Below are 22,296 nucleotides of genomic sequence, written 5' to 3'. Positions count from 1 at the left end.
TCGTCGGCGTTGGTGACAAAAGGCCGTCAAGTGGACAGAAATGAGTGTCGCGCCGGCCCAAAATGCTAATTTCACGTGTCCGAGCGATTGAAGGTGGAGAACGACACACCGTCAACTGGGAAGGCAGTATGTTTTATCAGCGATGTCAAAGACGAATACATTGGTAGTAATGCTAAAAGTACAGGATGTAAAGTTGCAAAGAAGAGGATTCTAGGACGCAGCGGCAGCAGAAGCGACATACGTCTCCTTTTCCGATTCGTACCGATCGAGGGTGCGTTGAGGGAAGACGGCGCGGCAGGTAATGCAGCGCTCTCGCGGCGAGCAGAAGACTTTGCGGGCACAAAGGTTTTCCTATCAGTGCTGGCTTTCACTATGCAACACCAGACAACTCACTGCTTAGACACACGGAGCAGACATAGCCCACGTCGACGATTCTGCCGTGGCAGAAGCAGGCAGCTCGGAAATCGACGTCGTCGTTCGACGGCAACCGGATCTGGCTTCGAAGCGTCGGTGAGGCCAAGAATGCGGCCTTTGTCAAATCAAGCAATGAGACCGACAGTCAGCGCTCGAGTTCATCAATGACAAGTCTTGAGTTTGTGAGACCCACCATCAATGTTTGCAGAAGCAAGCTGATGTCCTTGATCCGAAAGTAGGTGCCACCAGTCAGGTGGCTCGCCTGCTGCAGGAACACGCTGTCGGTCCCGAACAGCTTGCACACGTCGATCAGAACGCCCTGGAGAGGTAGGAGACAAGATCCACCGCGTCAGTATCATGTCGTGCACACAATTAAGTAGACCAAAGAACGCACCCTCTTTTGCGCCCCAAAGATGCAATTCATCACGGGGACATACTGGCTGCTGCTGTCGGGCGATGCGCTCAGGACCAGGATCCTGCTCTTGTATCCTCCCCGCGCGGTCCCTGCTCCTGATCGACCTGCGGAGCCTGCACCTCCGGTCCCGCTACCGTGGATCGAGACGGAGCCCATACCCGCTGAGGCGTCCGCGCCCGTCGCATTCGAGAGCGAGAGCCGGTGGATGTGGCAGAGGGCCTGGGCAAGCGCCGACACGATGCCCGTTGAATGCCTTTCCTCGTCTGCCCGCGCCTCTCCATCAGCAGCTGGTTTCGAAGCCTCGAGAAAGTCCGAGACACCTTCAAGTACAGCGTCGTCGACCAGCTTGAAGGGCTGGTAGGTGTTGGCATCTGGCTTGCTCCCGCCTCGCTCAGCGACCAGCCTCGCCGACTTTGTCTGCTGGCTGTTCAGCGGCGCGTTGCTGAACAGCAGCTCGGCCCGGTTGTGTGCTGCAGCGTAGACAGCAACGGAATTTTCGTGCCGGATGGCCGTGTGGGCATTGAGGAAGATGCAGAGCTCCACGACGACCTTGCGCAGCAGGTGTCCCGTCGAAGAGGAGTCCACGGCGGCCCACGCATACGGGTCCACATCGAGGACGACGACGACGAGGTCCGGCGCCGCGCTGAGGTAGGCCGACTCCTCGCTGGACTTGACAATGTGCGAGAAGCGCGCGTGGCCCTCGCTCGACGTCGCTCCGTTGCTGGGCATCGTCAGTCAGTGGAGATGGAAAGGCGGCGCAGCGAGAGAGCAAGAAAATAAAAATTAGAAGACGACGCGACCCTTTTCGTTGAACAACGTCTGTGCGCTTTTCTTCCTCCTCCACCGACGAACGAAAGCCATGGCAGAGCAGCATTGGGACCCGTCGAGACTGTTCGAGGGTGCGACTGGACGGGGCTACGCCGTCATCTTGCTCAACCAGCCCATCCTTCCAGTCCATCGCTCTTCCTTTCTCAAGCTTTGGTGCGGGGGTGAGCACATGCTCCAGCTCCTCGAGAATAGTGCCGGCTGACTGATGCCCGCGCGCGCCTACAGCGACGCTTCGCATCTGCGCAGATGGCGGCGCCAATCGCCTGTACGACTCCTACTTCGCACCGGACAGCTCATCGACATCGTCGGTAGTATCCGATGTCCCAGAGCCGCACGATATCATCGGCGACCTCGACTCTCTGCGTCTAGACGTGCGCAGCTACTTTGAGCAGAAGGGCAAGACGACAGTCAGGCACGTCGCCTCGCAGTACTCGACCGACCTGCAAAAGTGCGTGCTGCGAGTCGAGGAGCTCGAGACGGAAGGTGCACAGGCGGAACAGATGGACCTTGTCCTCGTCGGTGGGCTCTCGGGCAGGCTTGACCAGACGATGCACACGATCCACGTCTTGTGCCAGCTCTCTCCGCTTGAATCGAGCGGCGAAAGGGCCGACACGGGCCCGCCGCGGCGACACAAGAAGATGCCACGGGCCGCCGATGGCGAGGTGCGCGAGGGAGAGAGCGAGGAGGACGACTTTGCCACGCTGCAAAAGCGCAAGACGACGTACGTCATTAGCGAAAACTCCGTCGCTTGGATCCTGTCAAAGGGCAATCACTCAATCGACGTCGACGATGACAGGCTCTTTGGACCGACGTGCGGCCTCTTACCGTTTGAATTGCAGCTCGATTCGTCGAACTCCGCCGCGCCCACGTCGGGGGCCATCATCAAAACTCAAGGGCTCGAGTGGGATCTCGACGGGACACCCTCAGCTGTCGGAGGCTTTCTCTCAACAAGCAACCACCTCCGAAAGGGGCAGCAGATTCATGTACAGACAGACCGCGCCATCATCTGGACGGTGGAGCTTCGATCAGACCAATCATAGAGCAAGTAGTGGAATGGTGATGGAGTCGTCATTCATCTCGAGAAGGCATGCATACACTCTCAACGCATCATTGCTGCGCCGGCACATTGTAGCTGTCATGGAGGTTCGTTAGCTGATTGGTCTTGTAAGTGACAGGGCAGATCGGACTCACAGCATGTTCCCGTTGCTCGAAGGAAGGTAGGTGACGTTTCTCGCAGCGGCCAGTGTCGCTGCAATCTCCCTGCTCGCTTCGATTCTTCGGATTGTGAGCAGTCCATCGCCCGACTTCTCCAGTGCCCGCGAGATCGTCTGAGCCGCCTCTGCCTCTCCCTCTGCACGGATGACGGACGCTTGCCTCTCCTGCTCGGCCTGCTCGACGACGAACTTTTGCCTCTCTGCATTTTGCTGCGCAATCTGCTTCTGCTCGACGGCCTTTGTGAATTCCTGTCCGAAGACGAGATGCGTCTGCAGATGATGGCGCAGTCAGCACATGCTCTTAGTACAAGGGAGGTATATCAACGACTCACAATCGAGACGTCCTCCAAGACAATGTTGAACTCCTTGGCGCGCTTGAGGAGGTCCTCTCTGATGCGCGAGCTCACGACCTCTCGCTGGGTGATGAGCTCGGCGGCGTCGAATTGCGCCACGATGGACTTGAGCACCTCGTTTCCAATCGACGGCAGCACTCGCTCGTCGTAGTCGAGACCGAGGCTCTGGTAGATGCGCGAGAGGAAGCGGACGTCGGGGCGGGACATGACACGGAGCGTCAGCGTGACCATCTGCAGGTCCTTTGACCCGGTGGTGGTGCTGATGTTGCGGGGCTTGATGCGGACGTCGTACAGGATCGCACGCTGCAGCCAGGGAATGACGACGTGAATCCCTTCACCAAGTGCCTGTTTGCGCGTGTGCCCGAACGTCAGTACATTGTCCGGGAGCTATGTAGAGGCAAAGGGTGCAGGTGACCCACCTCTGGCTTGACACCCTGGAATCGGTCAAAGATGATCGCCCGCTGCCCTCCGTACACGCTGACAAGGCTCGCCTGGGCGCCCATGAGGGCAATGCCCAGAGGAATGGCGTATCTCGATGCGAAGGCCGACATCGTCTTTTCGTGAGCGCTGCGCTGTCCTTGTCCCAGTGGAGATGAAGATCTCGAGAGGATGATGAGCTGAGACCAATTCCAAAGCTTGAGACGCACGTGACCAATCGCGTTGGTTATTTTGCCCATAGCAACGCAGGCGCGCGTTAGCCGGGCGGGTGATTTTGGATTTTCCCAAAGGTCAGCCAGACGGACAGACAGACAGACAGACCCTGGGTCATCGTCCACTTTGTGGCCTTCCTCCTCCTATCTGACATCGCATTTCCGCTGTTGCCGTCGTCCCCCTCCGTCGCTTCGGCCCAGATACAAGGGCCGCAAAAAGGGCAGGTCGATCATGTCGGCCATGACGACGAGGCCGAGGAGGGCAGAGCACTACCACTCGAGGGCCGACGAGGAGGAACCGACAACACCGAGGATGATGCTCGACGGATCAGGTGTGGGAGCAGGAAGACGAATGATGGGCGATGCTTTCAGGTCCTCATCACCAGAGGGCAGCCCGTTGCCGACACCCCCCAGACCAAGGATTCCAGACCTGCTCAAAAGTACGGGTACTGGCGGCGTACCATCGGCGGGAGGTGGTGCTCCTGGGCCGAGCAGTCGAGCCTTTAACAATCGGGTGCATCGGACCCTCGGCTCCTCGACGACGACGACAGCAGCTGCTGCCCGAGCTAGGCCGGGACGGTACGAAGCCAAGGTGGATGACGAGGGAGAAGGTGATGACGGAGATGAAAGCCCGGGAGTAGCAAGGCGTGCTGCCGCCCCGGCCCACTCGTCGTCGTCGCCAAGCCTTCGAGCTCAAGGTCTGTCGAGCAGATACACAACAGTCGACGGCAACTCGAGCCCTTCGTCGCTAGCCAACAGCCTCGGAACGGCGCATCGACATCTGGGTGCCCATCTGGGAATGACAAAGCATGCAGAGCCTTATCCATCGACGCGGCCCACCCTCTCGTCAAAGCGGGTGGTGAGCTACGAAGAGACTTCCAAGTCGCGGCTAGCTTCGCAAGATGCGCCCATTCCCACCCGGTCGTCCATGGCATCTCTTGCGCAGACCGTCGACGAGGAAGAATGGAAGAACTCTCAGCCTGACCGGCTAGCGGCCACCTCGGCGACATCGGCTGCAGCGAGGACATCCCGCCCCAATGGCCTGGCTCGGCGATTGTCGAGCAGAAGCAGCATGGGTCGCTCGACACCCAGCCCACCGCCTCGAGGTCAGTATTCCACTGCAGCGCAAGATTATTCAGCCGAGGATGATCAATATCACCACGGAGATGAGGCAATCGACGAAGATGCACCACGGCGACGAGACTTTGGGCTAGAAGGAGGGGCCAGGATGCTCAAGCGGAGCCAAGACGAGCGTGACGAAGACCGTCACCCACGCTCCACCTCTCAGTCGCCACCAAAGCAGAGTCAGATGGAATTGAACGGGCACAGCTATCAGACGCCGGCGATGGGAACCGGCGCGAGGACAATCACTTCGAAAGGAGCAGCAGCGGCAGCGGCCGGGTCACGGAGTGTGGCACGCTCAGCAGTCAAACGGTACGGGCGATCATCTATCCACACCAAGACCAACGTACGCAAACCGGCTGCAAGACGTGTCAACTGCTACAAAGAAGAGGAGGAAGAGGAAGCTGGTGCTGGCGACGACCAGCCGCTCGACTCGCCTCTCTTGGACGAGGGCGATCGTCACTTGGGCTCGTCTACTGACCTGACGCCAGAGAGTGCGAATGGCGGCTCTGGCGAGCGACGCTCAGGGCGAAGAATGGAGAGCAGAAGCAGAGCTACGCCGCCTCCCCTCGTCATGCCCGACGATGCTCACCGTCAGCGAGCACGCTTCGAAGAGCCAGCTTCAGGCATCAAGGTGCCTCTAGGGGCCGACGAGGACGACGATGCAGAGGAAGACCCGGTGATCTCTGCGAGAGAGAACATCGACTCACTTCTGCACCATCGCCAAAAGAAGTCAGCTGCTATGCACGACATCATCGCGGCAAAGGTCCCATCGCAACCGCAGCACAACGGACCTCATGCTGCCCGTAGGCCGCTGCATCCCATCGACCAGCACCAAGGCCTGCTGGCTGGTCCTGCTCGTGGACCGAGCGACTTTGTCGGAGCGTCTGCTGCACCACGAGAGGATGCCAGTGCCGCTGCTTCCATGGCCACCACAGACACTCTCGACGAGCACGACTTTACCGCACGTATCTGGGAAGAGGTGGCTCGACAGCGCACGAGAGTATTCCCCGAGAAGCTCCTTGCCAAGCTCAACAAGGAAAATTCGGAGCTCAAGTTCAACAACCTGCGCTTCAAAAAGGTATCCAAGGCGGGCACTGGAGGCTTTTCGACCGTCCATGCTGTCCATGGACCGCTGGCCGTGGCAGCAGAGGGAGCAAGCAGCAAAGAGTGGATCGTGAAGCCAGGCGAGGAGCAGGGCTTTTTCGCCCTCAAGGTTGTCACACTCAAGAAGCTGGAAGAGCAGAGCAGGGCAGAAGTCAAGCAGGAGGCGGAGCTGCTTGCACTCCTCGCCACCAAGCCGGACAATGACCGGTACATTTTGCGCTACTTTGGGTCAAAGTGCTCTAGCAACAGTCTCAAGATCCTTCTGGAGCTGGGCGACGAAGACTTTAGCCGGATTCTGTGCGACAAGTATCTCACTCAGGATGAGATTCGCAAGTACTTTCGGCAGATGCTCGAGGCGGTCCACTTCACCCATGAACAAGGAGGCATGCTCCATACCGATTTGAAGCCAGCCAACTTCCTCATGTGCAACGAGCGACTGAAGCTCATTGACTTTGGAATCGCCCAGAAGATTCCCCTGGGCACAGTCCACATCCGACGAGATGCTATGATTGGTACGCCAAACTACATGGCACCCGAGACGGTCCGAACGGCGCGCGAAAAGGACTCGAGAAAGGTGTACAAGAATGGCAAGGCCAGCGACGTCTGGAGTCTGGGATGTATTCTCTACCAGATGGTGTACGGCCACCCGCCCTTTGACAGATTCCGCGGTCCAGACGAGAAGTTGAGGGCCATTGTGGACGCCAAGACGCCTATCGACTATCCGCGCACGCGCATCTCAGCAGAGTACGACATTGCGTCTGACGAGGTCCGCAGCGCAGAGGACGACCAGGAGCACGATCGGGACGAAGCAGGAAACAGGCGAGGCTACGAATACGAAGAGGTACCCCAGGACCTCATCGCTTGCATGCGATCGGCCCTCGAGTTCCGGCCAGATGACCGCGCCACGATTCCGGAACTGTTGAGGGACGCGTGGGTCTACAGCGGCAGCGCACGGGAGGAGAAGGACGTGCTCGACTTTGAGAGCGAGAGGCGTGGAGCAGAGGGCAGCGAGACGATCGAGGTGGATCGTGAGCTACTTAGGAGTATCATGAGAAAGGTGATGGGCTACACGCGCGAGGGCGACTTGACCGAGGAAAACCTCGATGAGAGGGCCGAGCTTCTCTTCACCAACGTCAGAACCAAGCAGGCGAGGACACGGCGCTAGAGAGTCGGGAGCATGCCAGGTCCATCCAAAACAAGATTGTCTCACCATCGTTGTGCACACGCAAGATCAAGACTCAAGCAACTTCTTTTCCACCTTTTCTTACGACAAACATACCTCTCACATTTTCATTCCCTTTTTCTCTACCATAAATGCAATCTAGCGCGATGGATGACGAGCCAAAGGAAGCGGTTGAGTGAGAGAGCGACAATGAACAGATCAAGCGTGCCTGCCCAGCCTCTCCAAGCTCTGTGGTCCTTGGTCGTACCACTCCTGTCTCGAGATCCAGAATGAGTCTCTGGACTTCATGATATCGGCCAGTACGGCGCCACCGAGGAAGACCATGTGCTTGCGTCTCGGCGGGTCTTCGATGCGGCACTTGAAGTTCTGTGAAAGTGCACACAACCAATTAGCTTTTTAAAAGCTTGCTGTTGCAACATGCAAACCCACCTTCAACCGGTTTCCATCGCCGTTGAGCACGCGTGTGAGGTAGAGCTGCTTGAGTTCCTTTTCGAGACGGCTGGGGAGGCCGGGGTACATGCTCGAGCCTCCACTGAGGACAATGTGCTTGTACAGCTCCGAGCGCGTGTCGACAGCGGCCGACTGGATCGTGTTGAAGAGAAGCTCGGCCACGCCGGGCTGCTCGACATCGACGAGGTGCGGCTGGAACATGCACTCCGGCGCTTCGAAGCGCTCCGAACCAACCTTGATGACGCGGCCATCGGGAAGCTGTGTCCATGATCATTGTCAGTCTATCATGCGCGCTGGCCTGCCTTGATCAGAGGTAGGGGGAACGTACCGTGTAGCTCTCGACAAGCGTCGTCGTCTCCTCTGCAAGCTTCTTGTCGAGGTCGAGATCGTAGCTCATGAAGCAAAGCTTCTCCTTGATCTGCCGAACCGTTTCGAAATCGGCCGTCCGGTTGAATGCGTAGCCGCGAAGGAGAAGTAGCTTGATCAGGTACCGCGTCACATCGCGGCCAGCCACGTCGAGCCGCTTCGTCAAATGGGGCAGCGCGAAACCTTCGTACACAGGCACGACATGCGTCACACCGTCTCCCGAGTCGACGACAACACCAGTCTGAAGACCTGTTGAGGCAAGGCAGCGACGTCAGAGTCTTCGGAGGCGAACAGAGGCCGTCTTCCCAGAAACATACCCTGAGCGTACAGAGTCAGGACGGCCTGGATGGCGACATAGACGCCTTCGAAGCCATACTCCTCAAACATGATCTGGCACATCTCCTCTCGGTTTCGCTTCGGGTTCATCGGTGGCTCCGTCAAGAGAATCTTGCGACCCCTCGGATCGATGCGCAGCTTCTCATCGAATGTGTAGTTCCAGACTGTACGGCACTAGCTCAGCGAGGGACTCTCACACCAAGATCGAAGATAGACCCACCATGCCTCATATCAGCAAAGTCCTTGACAATGCCGTGCTCCATCGGTTGGGTGACCTGAAGGTAGTTTCGGAACTCCTCCGCTTCGGTTCCCACCATGATGTCCTTGATTTCACCTGCTGCTGCATCCCGCTCCTCGACTCGCAAGATAGGTCGTCCGACGATGGACGGGAAGACAAACTCGGGGAAGTTAGAGCCTAGGAGGGAACAGAGATTGTGAGAAAAGCTGGCCTCGTACACAGACACGAGGGATCGTTGCTCACCGGCATAGCCGACCTTGACAAACTATGGGCAATTTACAGCGGTCAGCCTCCCGCAACGGCGCCAAGACCGACAATGACCTGTAACTCACTCCCGTACCATTGTCGACGACGACTGGCCTCTCATCCATCTTGGGCGCTCAGACCTGGGTCGCTTTGGTATCCACTTGCCGAAGATGAATGCAGCGGGGAAAGGTCCCACGATAGTCAAAGGTTGTCGTCGAGGTCTCCACCAGCAAGTGCCACGTGAAGGAAGCCAGCTGGCTTGTGCGCCAACTTCTTTCCTTTCTTCCAAAGCAACTCCTGGAGCGCGACTCCTTCTCGCGAAGGTGTCTGAAAAGAGACTTGGCCGGCAATGACTGGATGGATCGTTTAAGCTAGAGACGCAGCCACTTGCACCACTGCAATATGAATGGAAGTCATGCCCAATGATGGCACTCAGAATTATCTCGGGACGATGTTCCACAATGCGGTGACAACGTCCAGTGCGACGCCTTGCACGCCTCTCCGCTGGGGTATCTAAGCACCTCACACTGAATCTAGCCAGTTGCTTCAGTCGTCCCTTTCGAAAGCTGCCTCCATGAGAAGTCTTTTTGGAGACTGTTTGAGCTATCAATTCCACGGTCTCGCTCCATCTAAACACCGAGCAGTCGTGATAGCTGTCTTCTTATTGCTAAAAGACCACCGACTTTGTCCTCTGTCAATGAGTACCACCTCGCACGACTTCAGCCCACAGACGCCGGTGCATGGTGTTTTTGCTTCAGTAGGAGTACATTTCAAGCGCACTGTCTTCACCGTCGATCTGAGAAGTGAGCGAGTGACTATGACGGTCGACGTCGATTCCCACTAATTGATCCAAGGTCCACGCTCCAAAGGACAAAGCAGGAAGAAAAAAATCCGAACGCAAAATCAGATATCGAAAATTGTATTGTGCGATGCAATTGAAAATCGCTGCGGATAATACAACCAAGGACGAACCCGGGCCGTCGCGAAGACTGGATTTTTGCCCAGGGCCGCTTACTAGCGAGGACAAGCGCTGGCCGGTGCACGAGGCGAAGGGCGCCCAGCGCAACGGGCTCTCGTCCCTTCTTTCTTCTTTCATCGCTTCCTTTCATCCTCACTTTTCCCTGCACCCTCTTCACCATGCTCTCTCGGTCTGCAGGCTTCGCTGCCGCCAACCTGGCACGCACTGCCGGCTCAACGGCTGTGAGTATACCCTCTTTTCTCTGGTAGCGGTGGATCGGTGCGGGAGAGGAAGAAAAATCGGGAGGCGAAGAAGGATGGTGATGAGCCGGACTTTCGCTGGGGAAAAGAAGCCAGACATGGAAGTTGGCCAGATGGAGGAGCCGGAACTCCGTTTCCTGTGGAAGAGAGAAGGGAATCGAGGCTTGAACAATGACTTTTGTCGAAGAAGGGATGTATCGAGAAGCTGACAACGTTTCTTCTGTGGACACAGGCTCGTCGCGTTGCGCTCCCCGCCGTCGCTTCGTCGGTCCGCACCTACGCTACCGCCAAGCCCGGTACGTAGATGTGGCCTTCAGAGCGCTATTGCATGGTCGCTTACACACCCTTTAATTATACAGCCGCCTCTGAGGTCAGCTCGATCCTGGAGCAGCGGATCTCGGGCTCGTCGGGTGGTGGTGACGTTCAGGAGACTGGTCGCGTCCTGAGTGAGTACTTTCATCTGCTGTGCCCAAACAAACAACCAGAAACTAATCACACCGCCTACCCATAGCCATCGGTGACGGTATCGCTCGTGTCTACGGTCTCCGGAATGTCCAGGCCGAGGAGATGGTCGAGTTCGCGTCGGGTGTCCGTGGCATGTGCCTCAACCTCGAGGCCGACAACGTCGGTGTCTCGATTCTCGGCTCGGACCGTGCCATTCGTGAGGGTGACACTGTCAAGCGTACCGGTCAGATTGTCGACGTGCCCGTCGGCATGGGCCTCTTGGGCCGTGTCGTCGACGCCCTCGGCAACCCCATCGACGGCAAGGGACCCATTGATGCCAAGGAGCGCCGCCGTGCCTCGCTCAAGGCCCCTGGTATCCTTCCCCGTCAGTCGGTCAACCAGCCCATGCAGACTGGTATCAAGCCCATCGACGCCATGGTCCCCATCGGCCGAGGACAGCGTGAGCTTGTCATTGGTGACCGTCAGACTGGTAAGACGGCCGTCTGCGTCGACACGATCCTCAACCAGAAGAGGTGGAACGACGGCAACGACGAGGACAAGAAGCTTTACTGCATCTACGTCGCCGTTGGCCAGAAGCGTTCGACGGTTGCCCAGCTCGTCAAGATTCTCGAGGGCAACGACTCGATGAAGTACACGACCATTGTCGCTGCCACCGCCTCGGAGGCTGCTCCCCTCCAGTACCTCGCTCCCTTCTCGGGATGCGCCATCGGCGAGTGGTTCCGTGACAACGGCAAGCACGCTCTCATCATCTACGATGACCTGTCGAAGCAGGCCGTTGCCTACCGTCAGATGTCGCTGCTCCTTCGTCGTCCCCCCGGTCGTGAGGCCTACCCCGGTGACGTCTTCTACCTCCACTCTCGTCTCCTCGAGCGTGCGGCCAAGATGAACAAGACCCACGGTGGCGGTTCGCTCACCGCCCTGCCCATCATTGAGACCCAGGGTGGTGACGTGTCGGCCTTCATTCCCACCAACGTCATTTCCATTACCGACGGCCAGGTCTTCCTCGAGTCGGAGCTCTTCTTCAAGGGTATCCGTCCCGCCGTCAACGTCGGTCTCTCGGTCTCGCGTGTCGGCTCGGCTGCCCAGTCGAAGGTCTACAAGGCCGTTGCCGGTTCGCTCAAGCTCTACCTCGCCCAGTACCGTGAGCTTGCCGCCTTCGCCCAGTTCGGCTCGGACTTGGACCCGGCCACCAAGTCGGTCCTTGACCGTGGTACGCGTCTCACTGAGCTCCTCAAGCAGGGCCAGTACCAGGTGAATAAAAGCGACTTTTAGTAGTGGACTGAATGGATTGCTGACCTTTTTAACTCATTCCCCCTGCAGCCCCTCGCCACCGAGGTCCAAATCCCCATCATCTTCGCCGGTATCAAGGGTTTCCTTGACCGCGTCCCTGCCGACCGCATCGTCGAGTGGGAGGAGTCTTTCCGAAAGCAGATCTCGACTGACGACTCGCTCCTCTCGGAAATCGCCAAGGCTGGCGGCCTCACCAAGGAGCTCGAGGAGAAGCTCTCCAAGACCGTCACTGACCACGTCGACGGCTTCCTGTCGGGTTAAAGTAATTGACGCAAAGGAAGGAAAGGTCTCTCTCTCCATACAAGACGGATCTCATACATAAATAAAATGACAAACGATACGTTCTCTACTTGTTATGATGGTCATTGTCCTGTCTTTGCCAAGGCTTGAATAGATTGCAGGTAAATCAAGTGCCGCTATAGTTGAGACGGACGCCGACAACAATGCCAAATGACGCTACAACGAGGGCTCCCACGAGAAGCGTCATCACAGATACTATGAATGTCCCAACACGATCAGTTCACTTCCGCAGAAGCAGAGCAGGGCCCCTTCTACTCACTTTCGATCCGACTCGGAGGAAAGGAGCCTCTGGTGAGGTGCGTTTGCACGACGTAGTATCGATATCTGTGAGAGAGCTTTCGTCAGTTACCACCGCTAGACGTGCTGGTCTGGGCAGGAGCAGGTGCCAACTCACGCCCCCAAGATCAGGCACAGGGCGCCCAGCGCGATGCATGTCGCGCCTAGCGGTTTCCCTCTTGATCGACTCGCGGCTCATCAGTGCTGTGCTTTCCATACTTAAAGCTCGCCAGCCACTCACAACCGCTCCAAGCTGCTCAATCGCCCGCTCACTCCATCTGCAGCATCCATCAGCCAGAGCCCAGCCGCGGGATCGCCGCCCGAGTCGACCGACGAGCCGTCGTCATTGACAATCTCGGGCAGCTTGAGCAGCTGCGCAATGGCGATGCCGAGGCTGACGAGGCTCAGGCTTGTGCGGAGCCACGCGAGAAAGGTGCGCTCGCCGGCGAGGTGGTCGCGCGCGACGCTGCCCTGTGGTAGCAAGCAGTGCAGAGCAGCGGTTAGCGATTCTTCGTGGTCGGATGTAGTAGAAGCAGAGAAGGGGGGAGAGCTAGGAGGTAGGAGCCTGAAACGCGTTACACACCTTGTTCTCAAGCTCCAGCGCCAGCGTCGGACGGCGCGACCAAAGAGCAGCGAGCGACGGGATCATAATGCTTGGACAGCCCAGGCAGAGCAGGCCCGTTCGCTCTTCTTCGGTGCTAGGAAAGGCAGAGGCGTCGAGGGTGGTGTCAAAGCAGGGAAACAAAGTGACGGAATCGCGATGAATTCTAATGCAACCCGAACGCGCACGTCCCCTTCTTCTACTACTCCTCATTTCGCTGCGCAAATGATCTTCTATTCGCGCCTGCTCAGATGTCACAGAGAGAATGGCAGCACTGTATCGCATTTCTATTCAATCAGCCCACTCATTTGTGAGCGCTAGTGTCGGCGTAGCTGTGCTGCTTGTTGCTGGTATGTTTCTCCCGCTGCTTAGTCCTTCTTCCTCATCGCTTTCCTCTTCACTCTGCTCTTCCTCTTCTTCTTCCTCTTCTTCCTCCTCCTCCTCCTCTTCTTCCTCTTCTTCCTCTTCTCCCCCCTCTTCCTCCTCCTCCAATTCCTCCTCTTTTGCTTGCAAGGTTCTCGTCGCTCTTAGAGCTGGCGCTGGCTCTTCCTCTTCCTCCTCGCTCTCCTCGTCCAAGAACGCATCGAGGTCCTTGTATTTGCTACCGCTCCCGCCTACCCGCTGCCTCTCCTTGGTCTCATCCTCGTCGACGCTCTCGACTGGTATGAGCTTCTCCCTGTTTCCGGATCCCGACGCGGCCGCATTGCCCACAGCGGCCGAAGAAAAGCTCTTGCCCGTGTTGAGTGCCAGGACGGAAGGACCTTCGATCTGTGGCTCTCGCACCGAGGTGGGCGGCAGAGCTCCGTCGCCTCCCTCGTTCCACGGCGGAAAGTCAAAGTGGTCAAACTCCGCTCGCTTCTCGGTATGATGGGAAGAAGAAGAGGAGATCGAGGTGTCTTTCCCACGCTTCTTCCTCGAGAGATAGCTCAGAACATCGAGCGAAGCCGCCTCCCTCTGCGGCACGTCCGCCGCCGACGCGTTTGACACTCGCGAGCTATCCTCACTTGGCCGCCCTTCGAACAAAACGTGCAGAATCTGCGGCCTTCGCAATCGTACACCTCCGAGCATCGTCATCGCATCGTCGCCATCTTCCTCTGCACCGTCGCCCTTGTCTTTTCCCTCTTTCTCCTCGCCTGAAGACGCGTTGTCCTGCTGCTGCAGCGACAAGCAAAGAGCCTTGCAGAGCCTCGCTCTGTCACGCACGTCGATATCTGCGTCATACCGTGCCAGCTGGAGCAGGTAGGTGTGAAGCAGGCTCAGAGCCTTGCGAGACTCAGGCGTCAGGATGGCCATGCTGGAGATCGTCGGCAGAAAGGCGTCGAGCTTCGTGGAGAGGGTGATAATCTGAAGCCGAGCCGCTTTGTCCTGTAGAGAAGAGAGAATCGCACCATTCAGATCAGACAAAGTGCGAGAAAGGAGGTGAAGGAGGCAAAATGATGAGTAAGAACGCACCTCTTTTGCAAAGTTCAGAGCAGCTCTCCTGACAATGTCGGCGACGACGGTCTCGGCTAGCGTCGCCGTCATGGTGCTGTTGCCTGCTTGATCTCGCACCTTGATCGTCAGTCTACAGTACTGTCCCAACATCCAGTACAGCGCTGCCCTAGCAGTAGGTTGAGAGACGGTCCCTTTTGAAGCGACGAGTTTGGGCCTCTTTCCCTGTGCGGCCATCTTGGCTGCCACAGCTGGAGGCCGCTGACCATCGAAGAGGAGGGATGCGAGCTTTGCGATGATCGTCGACGTTGTCTGGTCGTCTTGCTGCTGCTGCCGAGCAAAGACCAATCGACACACTACATCGACAGCGCTTGCTACGATGGCGCCGCGCTGACCAAGGAGCGAGAGAAGCGCGTCAAGGCAGGCAGAAGCATCATTGACGGTGGAAAGCTGCCCAATGAGATCGACGGCTGTGCGCGCCACATCGACGTTGGGGTGGAATTGTGCCTGCTCGGAGAGCTCGGTGAGAACAAGACGTGCACTTGCACTGGACGACGGCGCCAGTCGAGCAAGGATCTGTAGCTTGACCACCGTCACATAGCCCGGCTCGATGAAGGATGAGCGCGGAATAAATGCATCAATCTCGGCAGCAAAGTCGGCTATTGTGTCGCTCGAGAGGAGCAGCATACAGTGCAAGAGGGCCACGTAGACCTCCTCTGGAAGTGAGGATGAGGACGAGACGAGGTGGGTCAGAGCCCTCGAAGCCGAGCCGTGGTACTGCTTCGAGGGAGCTACAGCCACTAGGAGCCGCGTAGCTGCCGTGACTACGGCTGCATTCCTGCTTGCCAAGAGGTCCTCGGCTTTATTAATCAGGAGCTTGAGGTCGACGTCCATTTGTCCATTGCCATCTTCTTCGTCCTTTGGTCGTGATAGACACCGCCGAGCATAGGAGCCAAGAACGTGGATTGCCACCTGCTGGCCCCACTCGTCCATGTCGGTCAGGGCATGGCACAATTTTCGGTAGTGAGGATGCAACAGCGAATAGTCTGGCGGCATAGATGAGACGCTACGAAAGGCGACGAGAGCGCAGGCCAGCACGGCAGGGTGACGGTCCTGAAGCAGCGTCTTGACGAATCTTTCCAGCGTTGAGGTGGCGATCAAGGGTTTCACCTTGACGAGAGCCAAGGCGGCCACTTTGCGCACGTAGAAGCTTTGGTCCTTGATCGCTCTGGAGATGGCCAGCTCCACGACGGAGGCGACGACGGGGACGCGCAGGCCACTGAGGACGCGCAAAGACATGGCTCGCACCATGGGGCTGCTGTCCGAAAGGTCCCGTTGGAGCGAGTTGATGCAAAGCAGGGCAACATCTGGCTGTCGATGGGCATACCTCCTCAGGACGACATAGACCAGGCGGCGCATCTCGACGTTTGGACTCGCCGCGAGCTTCAATACTGACGGTAGCAACGACGCGTTTGTCGCCGACATTGGAGAAGACAGCCCAGCAACCACTGCCCTCAGTCCCTCGAGCTTCTGGTCGTCGCGATCCGACTCGAGCTGGCTTCGCACGAGCGACTCGTCGAAATTGGTGTAGCGGGAAGACGACGTGGACGAAGAGCCGGCGCCCACAAACCCCTTGACCGCTTCGGCCGCATCTTCAGCTCGCTCCGAGAGGTACTGCAGAGCGGCCGAAGCCGATGCCGACGACATAGCCCTTTCGAGAGAAGGGCCCACAAGAGGGAAGGTGAGCAGAAGACAGGCGCACGCGGGGGGGAGGAAAGAAGGTCCGAGCTCAGAGCTTAAATCAGTCACGTGTTCGACTTGTGGAAAGATTCGCGCCTCCATCGAGATGGTGTCCTCTCCATCCATCCACAGCGATAGAGGGAGCAGAATGCCTTCGCCGGCGAGCAAAGAAGCCGGCGAGAGCTCGGCCAACGAAGCACGTCCCAATGATGCTTCGGGCTCCGCCGCGGCAGGCGGAGCAGCGGCTGGGTCCCAGCAGCCAGGCACATCCACAGGGGGAGCAACACCGGCCATCGCAAACACGGAGGATGACTTGACACCGGAGCAGACGGCTGCCGTGCTGGCCTACTTCAGGAAGAGAGGCTTCAAGAGGGCCGAAGACCTGCTCAAAGCGGAGATCGAGGCTCTGAACAAGGGTGCGACGCCGGCGCAAGCTCGACAGAGCGTGACGGACCGCTACGGTTCGCCCACGGTTACTGTGAATGAGTTGGCGACAAAGATCGCACCGAGGGAGCCGGCCCCGGGCGAGAAATCGAGCAACGGAAGTGCCGCAAACGGAAGTCAAGCACAAAATGGGGAAAAGACCGGACCTCTGGAGCAAGCGGCGATTGAGGCCCTTCGACTGGATCCCACCGACCGATCACGAGGGTTCGACATGCTCAAGCACTGGACCGAGGGCAGCCTGGACATGTATGAGCCCGAGCTCATGCCCATCCTCCTTCCCCTTTTCGTTCACGCCTACCTCGATCTCGTTTCGTTGGGATATGGAGCAGCCGCCGTGGCCTTTTTCAATGCCCATTCTGGCGTCCTTTTACCCCGTCATGCTTCATTACTTTCCCAAATACGGTCCATCTCACTGCCGCTGCACGTCGCAACCGATCCACTCTCCCAACGGTTCAGGACCGAGCGCTACGTCATCAAGATGTCGCAGACGGTCTTTTCTCTCCTCTTGGGCTGGCTCACCGACGGAAGAGGACCCGTCGCAGGAGCGGGCGCCGCCCCTGGCGTTAGCGAAGGGAACGACAACAAGGAGAGGAGGGGTCGAGAGGCCATGCTCAAGATCATCAACGACCGATGCCGCGTCCAAGGTAAATAAATGACCTGCCTCCAAGAGTCCTAGAGTGCTGCTGATGACAATGCGTCGCACAGTCCTTCAAACGAAAGCGCAGGAGCTAACGCTGGCTATGCTGGAGGAGGGTACGGGTCTGACAGGAGCCACAGGCCCGTCCTATGCGACCAGGAGCGCAATCGGGCGACATCACCCCTCTTTGAATCCCAACGCCGTTTCCGAGTCGGATGCTGTTGCTGAGTTCAATGCGGCCGCGGCTGGTCCGCAACTCAAGCTCGGCGCCAAGATACCCCTGAGCGAGAGACTGGCTGTCGAGGTTCAACGAGAGGCGAGAGAAGAGATGGCGGAGGAACAGCAGCAAACACAAGCGCAACAGCAGGTGCAAACTGAGCAAGGCGACGGTGGTGAAGAGGCGAAGGCAGCGGCGACCGCCAAGGCAAAATCCGGGACAAAGGAGAGAGAAGTAACGCCTGGGAGCTCGGGAAGGAAAGCGTCAGCCACACCTGCTGTGGGAGCCACGTCGACAGCGGCGACAGTGACCACGACAGACGAGTATGGGCTGCTTCAAGCAACCTATGCCGACCTCCCACCCCAGCCTCCCGTATTTCGGACCGTTGACATCCAAAGAGAGGTGGCAAGGATGCGCGATGCCAGAAAGGCTCTACGTTTCGACCTGTCGCTTCGAGGTAGTGGGCCCTCTGCTTCTGTCGCTACCGGTGGGCCTTCTTCCTCGTCTTCGTCATCGTCCGCTGGCGCGACCGGATCAGGAGGAGCTACAGCTGCTGGAAGCACAGCAGTTGCGAGCGGCAGCGCGGGCAATACACCTGCGCCAGCCTTTTTGTCAGGCGTACGAGATGCAACCTTCAACGGTCTTGGTCTCGAAGGGGCCAAAGCTGCTCAGACGGCGGCTTTGCCAAGTATCTGTGCTTACACCTTCCATGACGCCGACGATGGCCTGACATCGTGTCGTTTCTCCCCTGATCTGAGCCTCGTTGCAGCCGGATTCGAAGAGTCGTTCATCCAAGTTTGGAGCACGAAGGGCGAGCCGTTGCGGGGACTTCGGTCAGACTTCAAGCTGAGCGAAGTCCGCGACAGACAGTCGCTGCGCTCGAAGCGTGATTCTTCTACGATTTCAACCAGGAAGCTCATTGGCCACTCGGGCCCTGTCTATTCGATCGACTTTGACCCGATAGCGGGCACGTCTGCGCCCTCGAGGAATCTGTTGAGTGCCTCGGCTGACGGCACGGCTCGTCTTTGGTCGATGGACACCTTCACCGCTCTGGTGGCGTACAGGGGCCACCAGCAGCCCGTCTGGAACGTCCAGTGGTCTCCGCTAGGCGTCTACTTTGCCACGGCCAGCGCCGACAAGACGGCAAGACTGTGGAGTACCGAGCGCATCAACCCGCTGAGGATGTACAGCGGCCACCACTCGGACGTCGATACGCTGGCCTTCCATCCCAATTCCCTCTACCTCGCCACGGGCTCTTCGGACCGCACGGCACGGCTCTGGGATGTGCAGCGAGGCGCTTGCGTGCGGCTCTTTGTCGGCCACAACGACGCAGTGTCGGCGCTGAGCATGTCCAAGGACGGGCGCTACCTCGCCACGGCCGACGGCTCGCCCGGCGGCGGCGGCAATGGCGGTGGCGAGATCAGCTTGTGGGATCTCGGTTCGGGAAGGCGGATCAAAAAGATGTGGGGCCACGAGTCGCTCATCACTTCGATGGATTTCAGCCAGGATGGGAGCCTCCTCGTCTCGACGGCCATGGACTATACTGTCCGTACGTGGGATGTCAATGCCGCCCAATCAGCCCTCGGAGGCTCGGCGGCGGCGAATGGATCTGTCCCGGGCAAAGATGCACCGACGATCCCGACTACTTCTTCAGCAGCAGCGTCTTCTTCTTCCGACCTCGTGGCGACGTTCTACACCAAGCGCACAAATATGCTCGATGTCGTCTTCACGCCGAGAAACCTCTGCCTCTGCGCAGGTCCCTATGATGCAAACTTGTAGATCATGTATAACGATGCTCGTCTTGGGACAGACATGAATGAATGGATCGTGTAACATAATGACACGCAGACTAGACTAGATTGATGTGAGCTGGACGGACAGATTGAAATCATGAACAGAGATGAGAGAGTGAGCGATACGAGGCGTTGGGAGAGTATGCAATGGTGGAGGCCGGTGGTCGTCAAGGTGAGAGGAGAGAAGGGGAGGACATAGGTGTCGGTTCGGGAGGGAGAAACGATTGGAATACTCCAGCAGACTAAATCAAACGAGAAGGATGGTGAGCAGATCAACCTTTCAAAGGCTGACGACGGAAAGAAGGCGGTGCTGGACTGGTTGTACGACCGATGGGGCCTCCTAGGCTGAGTCCAACTCCTCCGCCAGCCCCAGATCCCTGCTGTTGGCCAGCCGGAGAGGCAGTGTGACGCTGTTGGTCCTGGAAGGGACGCCTGCCAAATGGCTTAGGAGGGCTTCCGAAGAGCTTCGGCGAGCCGCCGAAGCTCGAGTCGCTGCTCGGAGGCCGACTGGTGCTCGCGCCTGTTGCTGGAGGCGGCGGGTGAGGGATATGGGGCAGGGGGTTGGCAAAGGAGATGAATTTGCTCGGAGAAGACAATTTGCTGCTGCTCGTCTCGTTGTCGTCCCAGGACAATGGAGGAGTGACGGTAGATGCAGCGGTGGGAGACGAAGGAAGAGCCGAAGGAGCCCTGCTCCTTTTTGATGAGGCACCCTTGTCGTTTGCAACAAATTCCAGAGACACGCCGGGCTCCCTGTCGATATCTAGAAGCTGGACAAATCGCTTGCCGATGCCATTGACCTTTGCCACATCATGCTTTTCCCTCAACCAGACGGCGATCCGGTCGCCCTTGGGACGGGTACTGATGACTGCGCCAGTGATGTCATCAGCCTCGTCTAGCTCTTCGCCGATCAGCCCGAGGACAAGGTACATCCAGGAGCGATCCAAAAGGGCTTGGTTGCCATTCCTCAGCGTCAAGACCCACTTGCCGCCACGAGCATTGGCTTTGTCCTCCCACATCGGTTTGATGCCGTCTTTGAAGAGGTGGTAGTTGCAGTTGCGTTCCATCTGCGACGGTCTGCGCAATGTGGGAAAGATAGACATGAATGACTCGACGGTCTCGTACGTGCCCATCATCTTGAGTGTCGCCTCCCACGAGGTTGCAGTCGAGGAGGGGTTCCAACTTTTGGAGTCGAAGTAGAGGGTCCTTTTGTCGTCTTGTCAGCTTCAGTGATCGGCAAGACGGTCCTCTAGACTCACCATTTGTGCTGCAGTGGGTGACCCTCCTTCTTAATTGGCTCTGCCTCCTTGACATTAGCAGCTGGGTCAAGCTTTGCGTTACTTCTGCCCGCTTCAATGGCCTTTCTCGGACTGTCATCCACCTTCGGTGAGGTTTGCTTGCGTTGCTCCTCAGTGGGTGATTCGGACGGGGATTTGGCCGGTACGGGAAAAGGGCCATGGTCTTTCCTTGTCTCGCCATCTGCCGATGTCAAGGTCGCAGAGATAGAAGCGGTAGATGCCGACGACTTCTTGCTGCTCATGTGATCTCGGATGTCCTGCAAGGTGGGGATGCCCTTGTGTCCGACCGATGAGGAAGACGATGCTTGCGAGTGCGTCGTCGCAATGCTGCTTGCCGTCGTCAAAGGCGACTGGCTTGAGCTCCCCGTCGAGACGAAGCTGGGCTTTGTGGGTGAGGTGGAACGCGATCTGCTCGCTGCCTTTTCGCGCAGCGAGGCCAGTGTCTTTCCACGGTCGGTAGATCCGCGGCCGCGGCTGGCGCTCATCATCGACCCTGTCGAGCCGGCGGGAGAGGTCTTCTCGCCTTCACCTTCGTTGGAAACCGCGCTATAGGTCTGCAACCTGCCCGTCGTTCCGAGTCGATGTGGGCGGCCTGTGTTTTTCTGAGTGGTTAGTGTTTCTTCGAGGGTGTGGGTTGACGAGAGGCATTCACCATCATTAGACGTCGAGGCCTCCCTCTGATTCTCCTTCTCTTCCGGATGGAGATCTACCGCCGCCACTGACGACGGCTTGATTCGCGCGACAATATCGCTGAGCGTGGGCACCTTGGCCTTCGACGCAGCACTCTTCACAGGAGATGATCCTGTGCTAGTGCTAGCGCTCCCTGCGTTGCCGCTCTGCGAAGACAAGTGCTCGACCATGTTTTCCCAAAAGTCGCGCCGGCCTTGACCCTCTTGAGCCTGCTTAGACAGTGCTGGTGAGACAAGAGGAGGGGAGATGAAGAGTAGCAGATGGACCTCGCGGTGAAAAACACGCAAGGCACGCACACGCCGCCCGCCGAGCGCGCTCTCAATGTGGAAAATCCCCAAGTGCTTGTTGCTTGCTGCCCTGTGCGCGCAACGGACGCGCTCCGTCAAAACAAAAAAAAAATCCACTGAGGCGCACGGGCGTACACTGGGCTGCTGCCTCGGTCGATGCCAAACTGGCGCCGCCGCCTCTATGACGCCTGGGTCACATCCTTCCCCATGCAATCCACACAACGCATAAAATCTCGCCGTTGCCAGACAGAGATGCATCACAAGAGGGTGACAAAGTGTCTGCTTCTGAATCTTACCTCACCGAAAGTCATTTCTGGCGCTGAGCTGGATGCTGCGAGCTGCCGTGACAAAGACGTAGAAATGTGGCTCACGACTCCGACAGACGATTGGTTTTTTGACGCCCGATGATATGCCCCGACAGTTGAGGGCGCTGCGTTTGCCACTTCGTGCCGCGACGCAAAGACGCGTATGCTCAGATACGTATTTATCGTCGAGTCCAGCGTTTCCACGGGGGTGCATTTCATCTATCTGGATCTCGTCTTTATCGATCCCAGCCTGCAGCTTGTCCTTATCTATCACCGTCCTGCCAAGGAAACGAAGACGGCGAATGCCACGGGACAGACGAAGGCATTTCAGAAAAGAGTCTTGCAAGGTTAGTCTACTATTACAAAATTACCTCTGTTACGCTAG

The 22,296-nt window shown here is 58.0% G+C and overlaps 9 protein-coding genes across 9 annotated transcripts; 4 read left to right on the top strand and 5 right to left on the bottom strand.

The window, feature by feature from the left end:
* Nucleotides 1-141: 141 nt before the first annotated feature.
* Nucleotides 142-1,585, bottom strand: FA10DRAFT_244133 (transcription factor Tfb4). The gene is made up of 4 exons (XM_025519333.1): nt 809-1,585; nt 608-733; nt 394-529; nt 142-329 (listed from the first exon to the last, which is right to left on the bottom strand). Exons 1-4 carry the CDS (start codon nt 1,556-1,558, stop codon nt 211-213), a joined length of 1,131 nt encoding a protein of 376 aa, XP_025375746.1. The 5' UTR covers nt 1,559-1,585; the 3' UTR covers nt 142-210.
* Nucleotides 1,586-1,653: 68 nt separating this feature from the next.
* FA10DRAFT_268730 (thiamine pyrophosphokinase) lies at nt 1,654-2,744 on the top strand. Its single transcript, XM_025522452.1, has 2 exons — nt 1,654-1,818; nt 1,883-2,744. The coding sequence occupies exons 1-2, from the start codon at nt 1,689-1,691 to the stop codon at nt 2,695-2,697; spliced, it is 945 nt and encodes a 314-aa protein (XP_025375745.1). The 5' UTR covers nt 1,654-1,688; the 3' UTR covers nt 2,698-2,744.
* A 100-nt stretch (nt 2,745-2,844) lies between these two features.
* Nucleotides 2,845-3,775, bottom strand: FA10DRAFT_272879 (putative prohibitin PHB1; the record flags this gene model as incomplete). Its single annotated transcript, XM_025523143.1, has 3 exons — nt 2,845-3,141; nt 3,204-3,569; nt 3,644-3,775. 3 exons carry the CDS (start codon nt 3,773-3,775, stop codon nt 2,845-2,847), a joined length of 795 nt encoding a protein of 264 aa, XP_025375744.1.
* Nucleotides 3,776-3,931: 156 nt separating this feature from the next.
* On the top strand, nt 3,932-7,612 carry FA10DRAFT_165922 (kinase-like protein). Its single transcript, XM_025518185.1, has one exon. It carries the CDS (start codon nt 4,107-4,109, stop codon nt 7,266-7,268), a length of 3,162 nt encoding a protein of 1,053 aa, XP_025375743.1. The 5' UTR covers nt 3,932-4,106; the 3' UTR covers nt 7,269-7,612.
* Nucleotides 7,344-9,103, bottom strand: FA10DRAFT_268728 (Actin/actin-like protein). The gene is made up of 7 exons (XM_025522450.1): nt 9,009-9,103; nt 8,920-8,941; nt 8,659-8,853; nt 8,420-8,602; nt 8,065-8,351; nt 7,716-7,994; nt 7,344-7,652 (listed from the first exon to the last, which is right to left on the bottom strand). The coding sequence occupies exons 1-7, from the start codon at nt 9,045-9,047 to the stop codon at nt 7,485-7,487; spliced, it is 1,173 nt and encodes a 390-aa protein (XP_025375742.1). The 5' UTR covers nt 9,048-9,103; the 3' UTR covers nt 7,344-7,484.
* Nucleotides 9,104-10,030: 927 nt separating this feature from the next.
* On the top strand, nt 10,031-12,363 carry FA10DRAFT_268727 (ATP synthase F1, alpha subunit). The gene is made up of 5 exons (XM_025522449.1): nt 10,031-10,122; nt 10,373-10,436; nt 10,500-10,586; nt 10,652-11,856; nt 11,926-12,363. The coding sequence occupies exons 1-5, from the start codon at nt 10,060-10,062 to the stop codon at nt 12,154-12,156; spliced, it is 1,650 nt and encodes a 549-aa protein (XP_025375741.1). The 5' UTR covers nt 10,031-10,059; the 3' UTR covers nt 12,157-12,363.
* Nucleotides 12,364-13,335: 972 nt separating this feature from the next.
* On the bottom strand, nt 13,336-16,255 carry FA10DRAFT_268726 (ARM repeat-containing protein). Its single transcript, XM_025522448.1, has 2 exons — nt 14,525-16,255; nt 13,336-14,437 (listed from the first exon to the last, which is right to left on the bottom strand). The coding sequence occupies exons 1-2, from the start codon at nt 16,208-16,210 to the stop codon at nt 13,364-13,366; spliced, it is 2,760 nt and encodes a 919-aa protein (XP_025375740.1). The 5' UTR covers nt 16,211-16,255; the 3' UTR covers nt 13,336-13,363.
* A 115-nt stretch (nt 16,256-16,370) lies between these two features.
* FA10DRAFT_244119 (WD40 repeat-like protein) lies at nt 16,371-19,389 on the top strand. Its single transcript, XM_025519332.1, has 2 exons — nt 16,371-17,331; nt 17,393-19,389. Exons 1-2 carry the CDS (start codon nt 16,392-16,394, stop codon nt 19,318-19,320), a joined length of 2,868 nt encoding a protein of 955 aa, XP_025375739.1. The 5' UTR covers nt 16,371-16,391; the 3' UTR covers nt 19,321-19,389.
* Nucleotides 19,323-21,580, bottom strand: FA10DRAFT_268724 (translation initiation factor eIF4e). Its single transcript, XM_025522447.1, has 3 exons — nt 21,282-21,580; nt 20,591-21,221; nt 19,323-20,537 (listed from the first exon to the last, which is right to left on the bottom strand). Exons 1-3 carry the CDS (start codon nt 21,487-21,489, stop codon nt 19,607-19,609), a joined length of 1,770 nt encoding a protein of 589 aa, XP_025375738.1. The 5' UTR covers nt 21,490-21,580; the 3' UTR covers nt 19,323-19,606.
* Between the last annotated feature and the right edge of the window lie 716 nt (nt 21,581-22,296).

The sequence above is a fragment of the Acaromyces ingoldii genome (genome assembly GCF_003144295.1).
Source record: "Acaromyces ingoldii strain MCA 4198 unplaced genomic scaffold FA10scaffold_5, whole genome shotgun sequence".
NCBI lineage: Eukaryota > Fungi > Basidiomycota > Exobasidiomycetes > Exobasidiales > Cryptobasidiaceae > Acaromyces > Acaromyces ingoldii.
The sequence above is the reverse complement of the archived record's forward strand: the minus strand, read 5'-3'. Positions and strand labels throughout refer to the sequence as shown.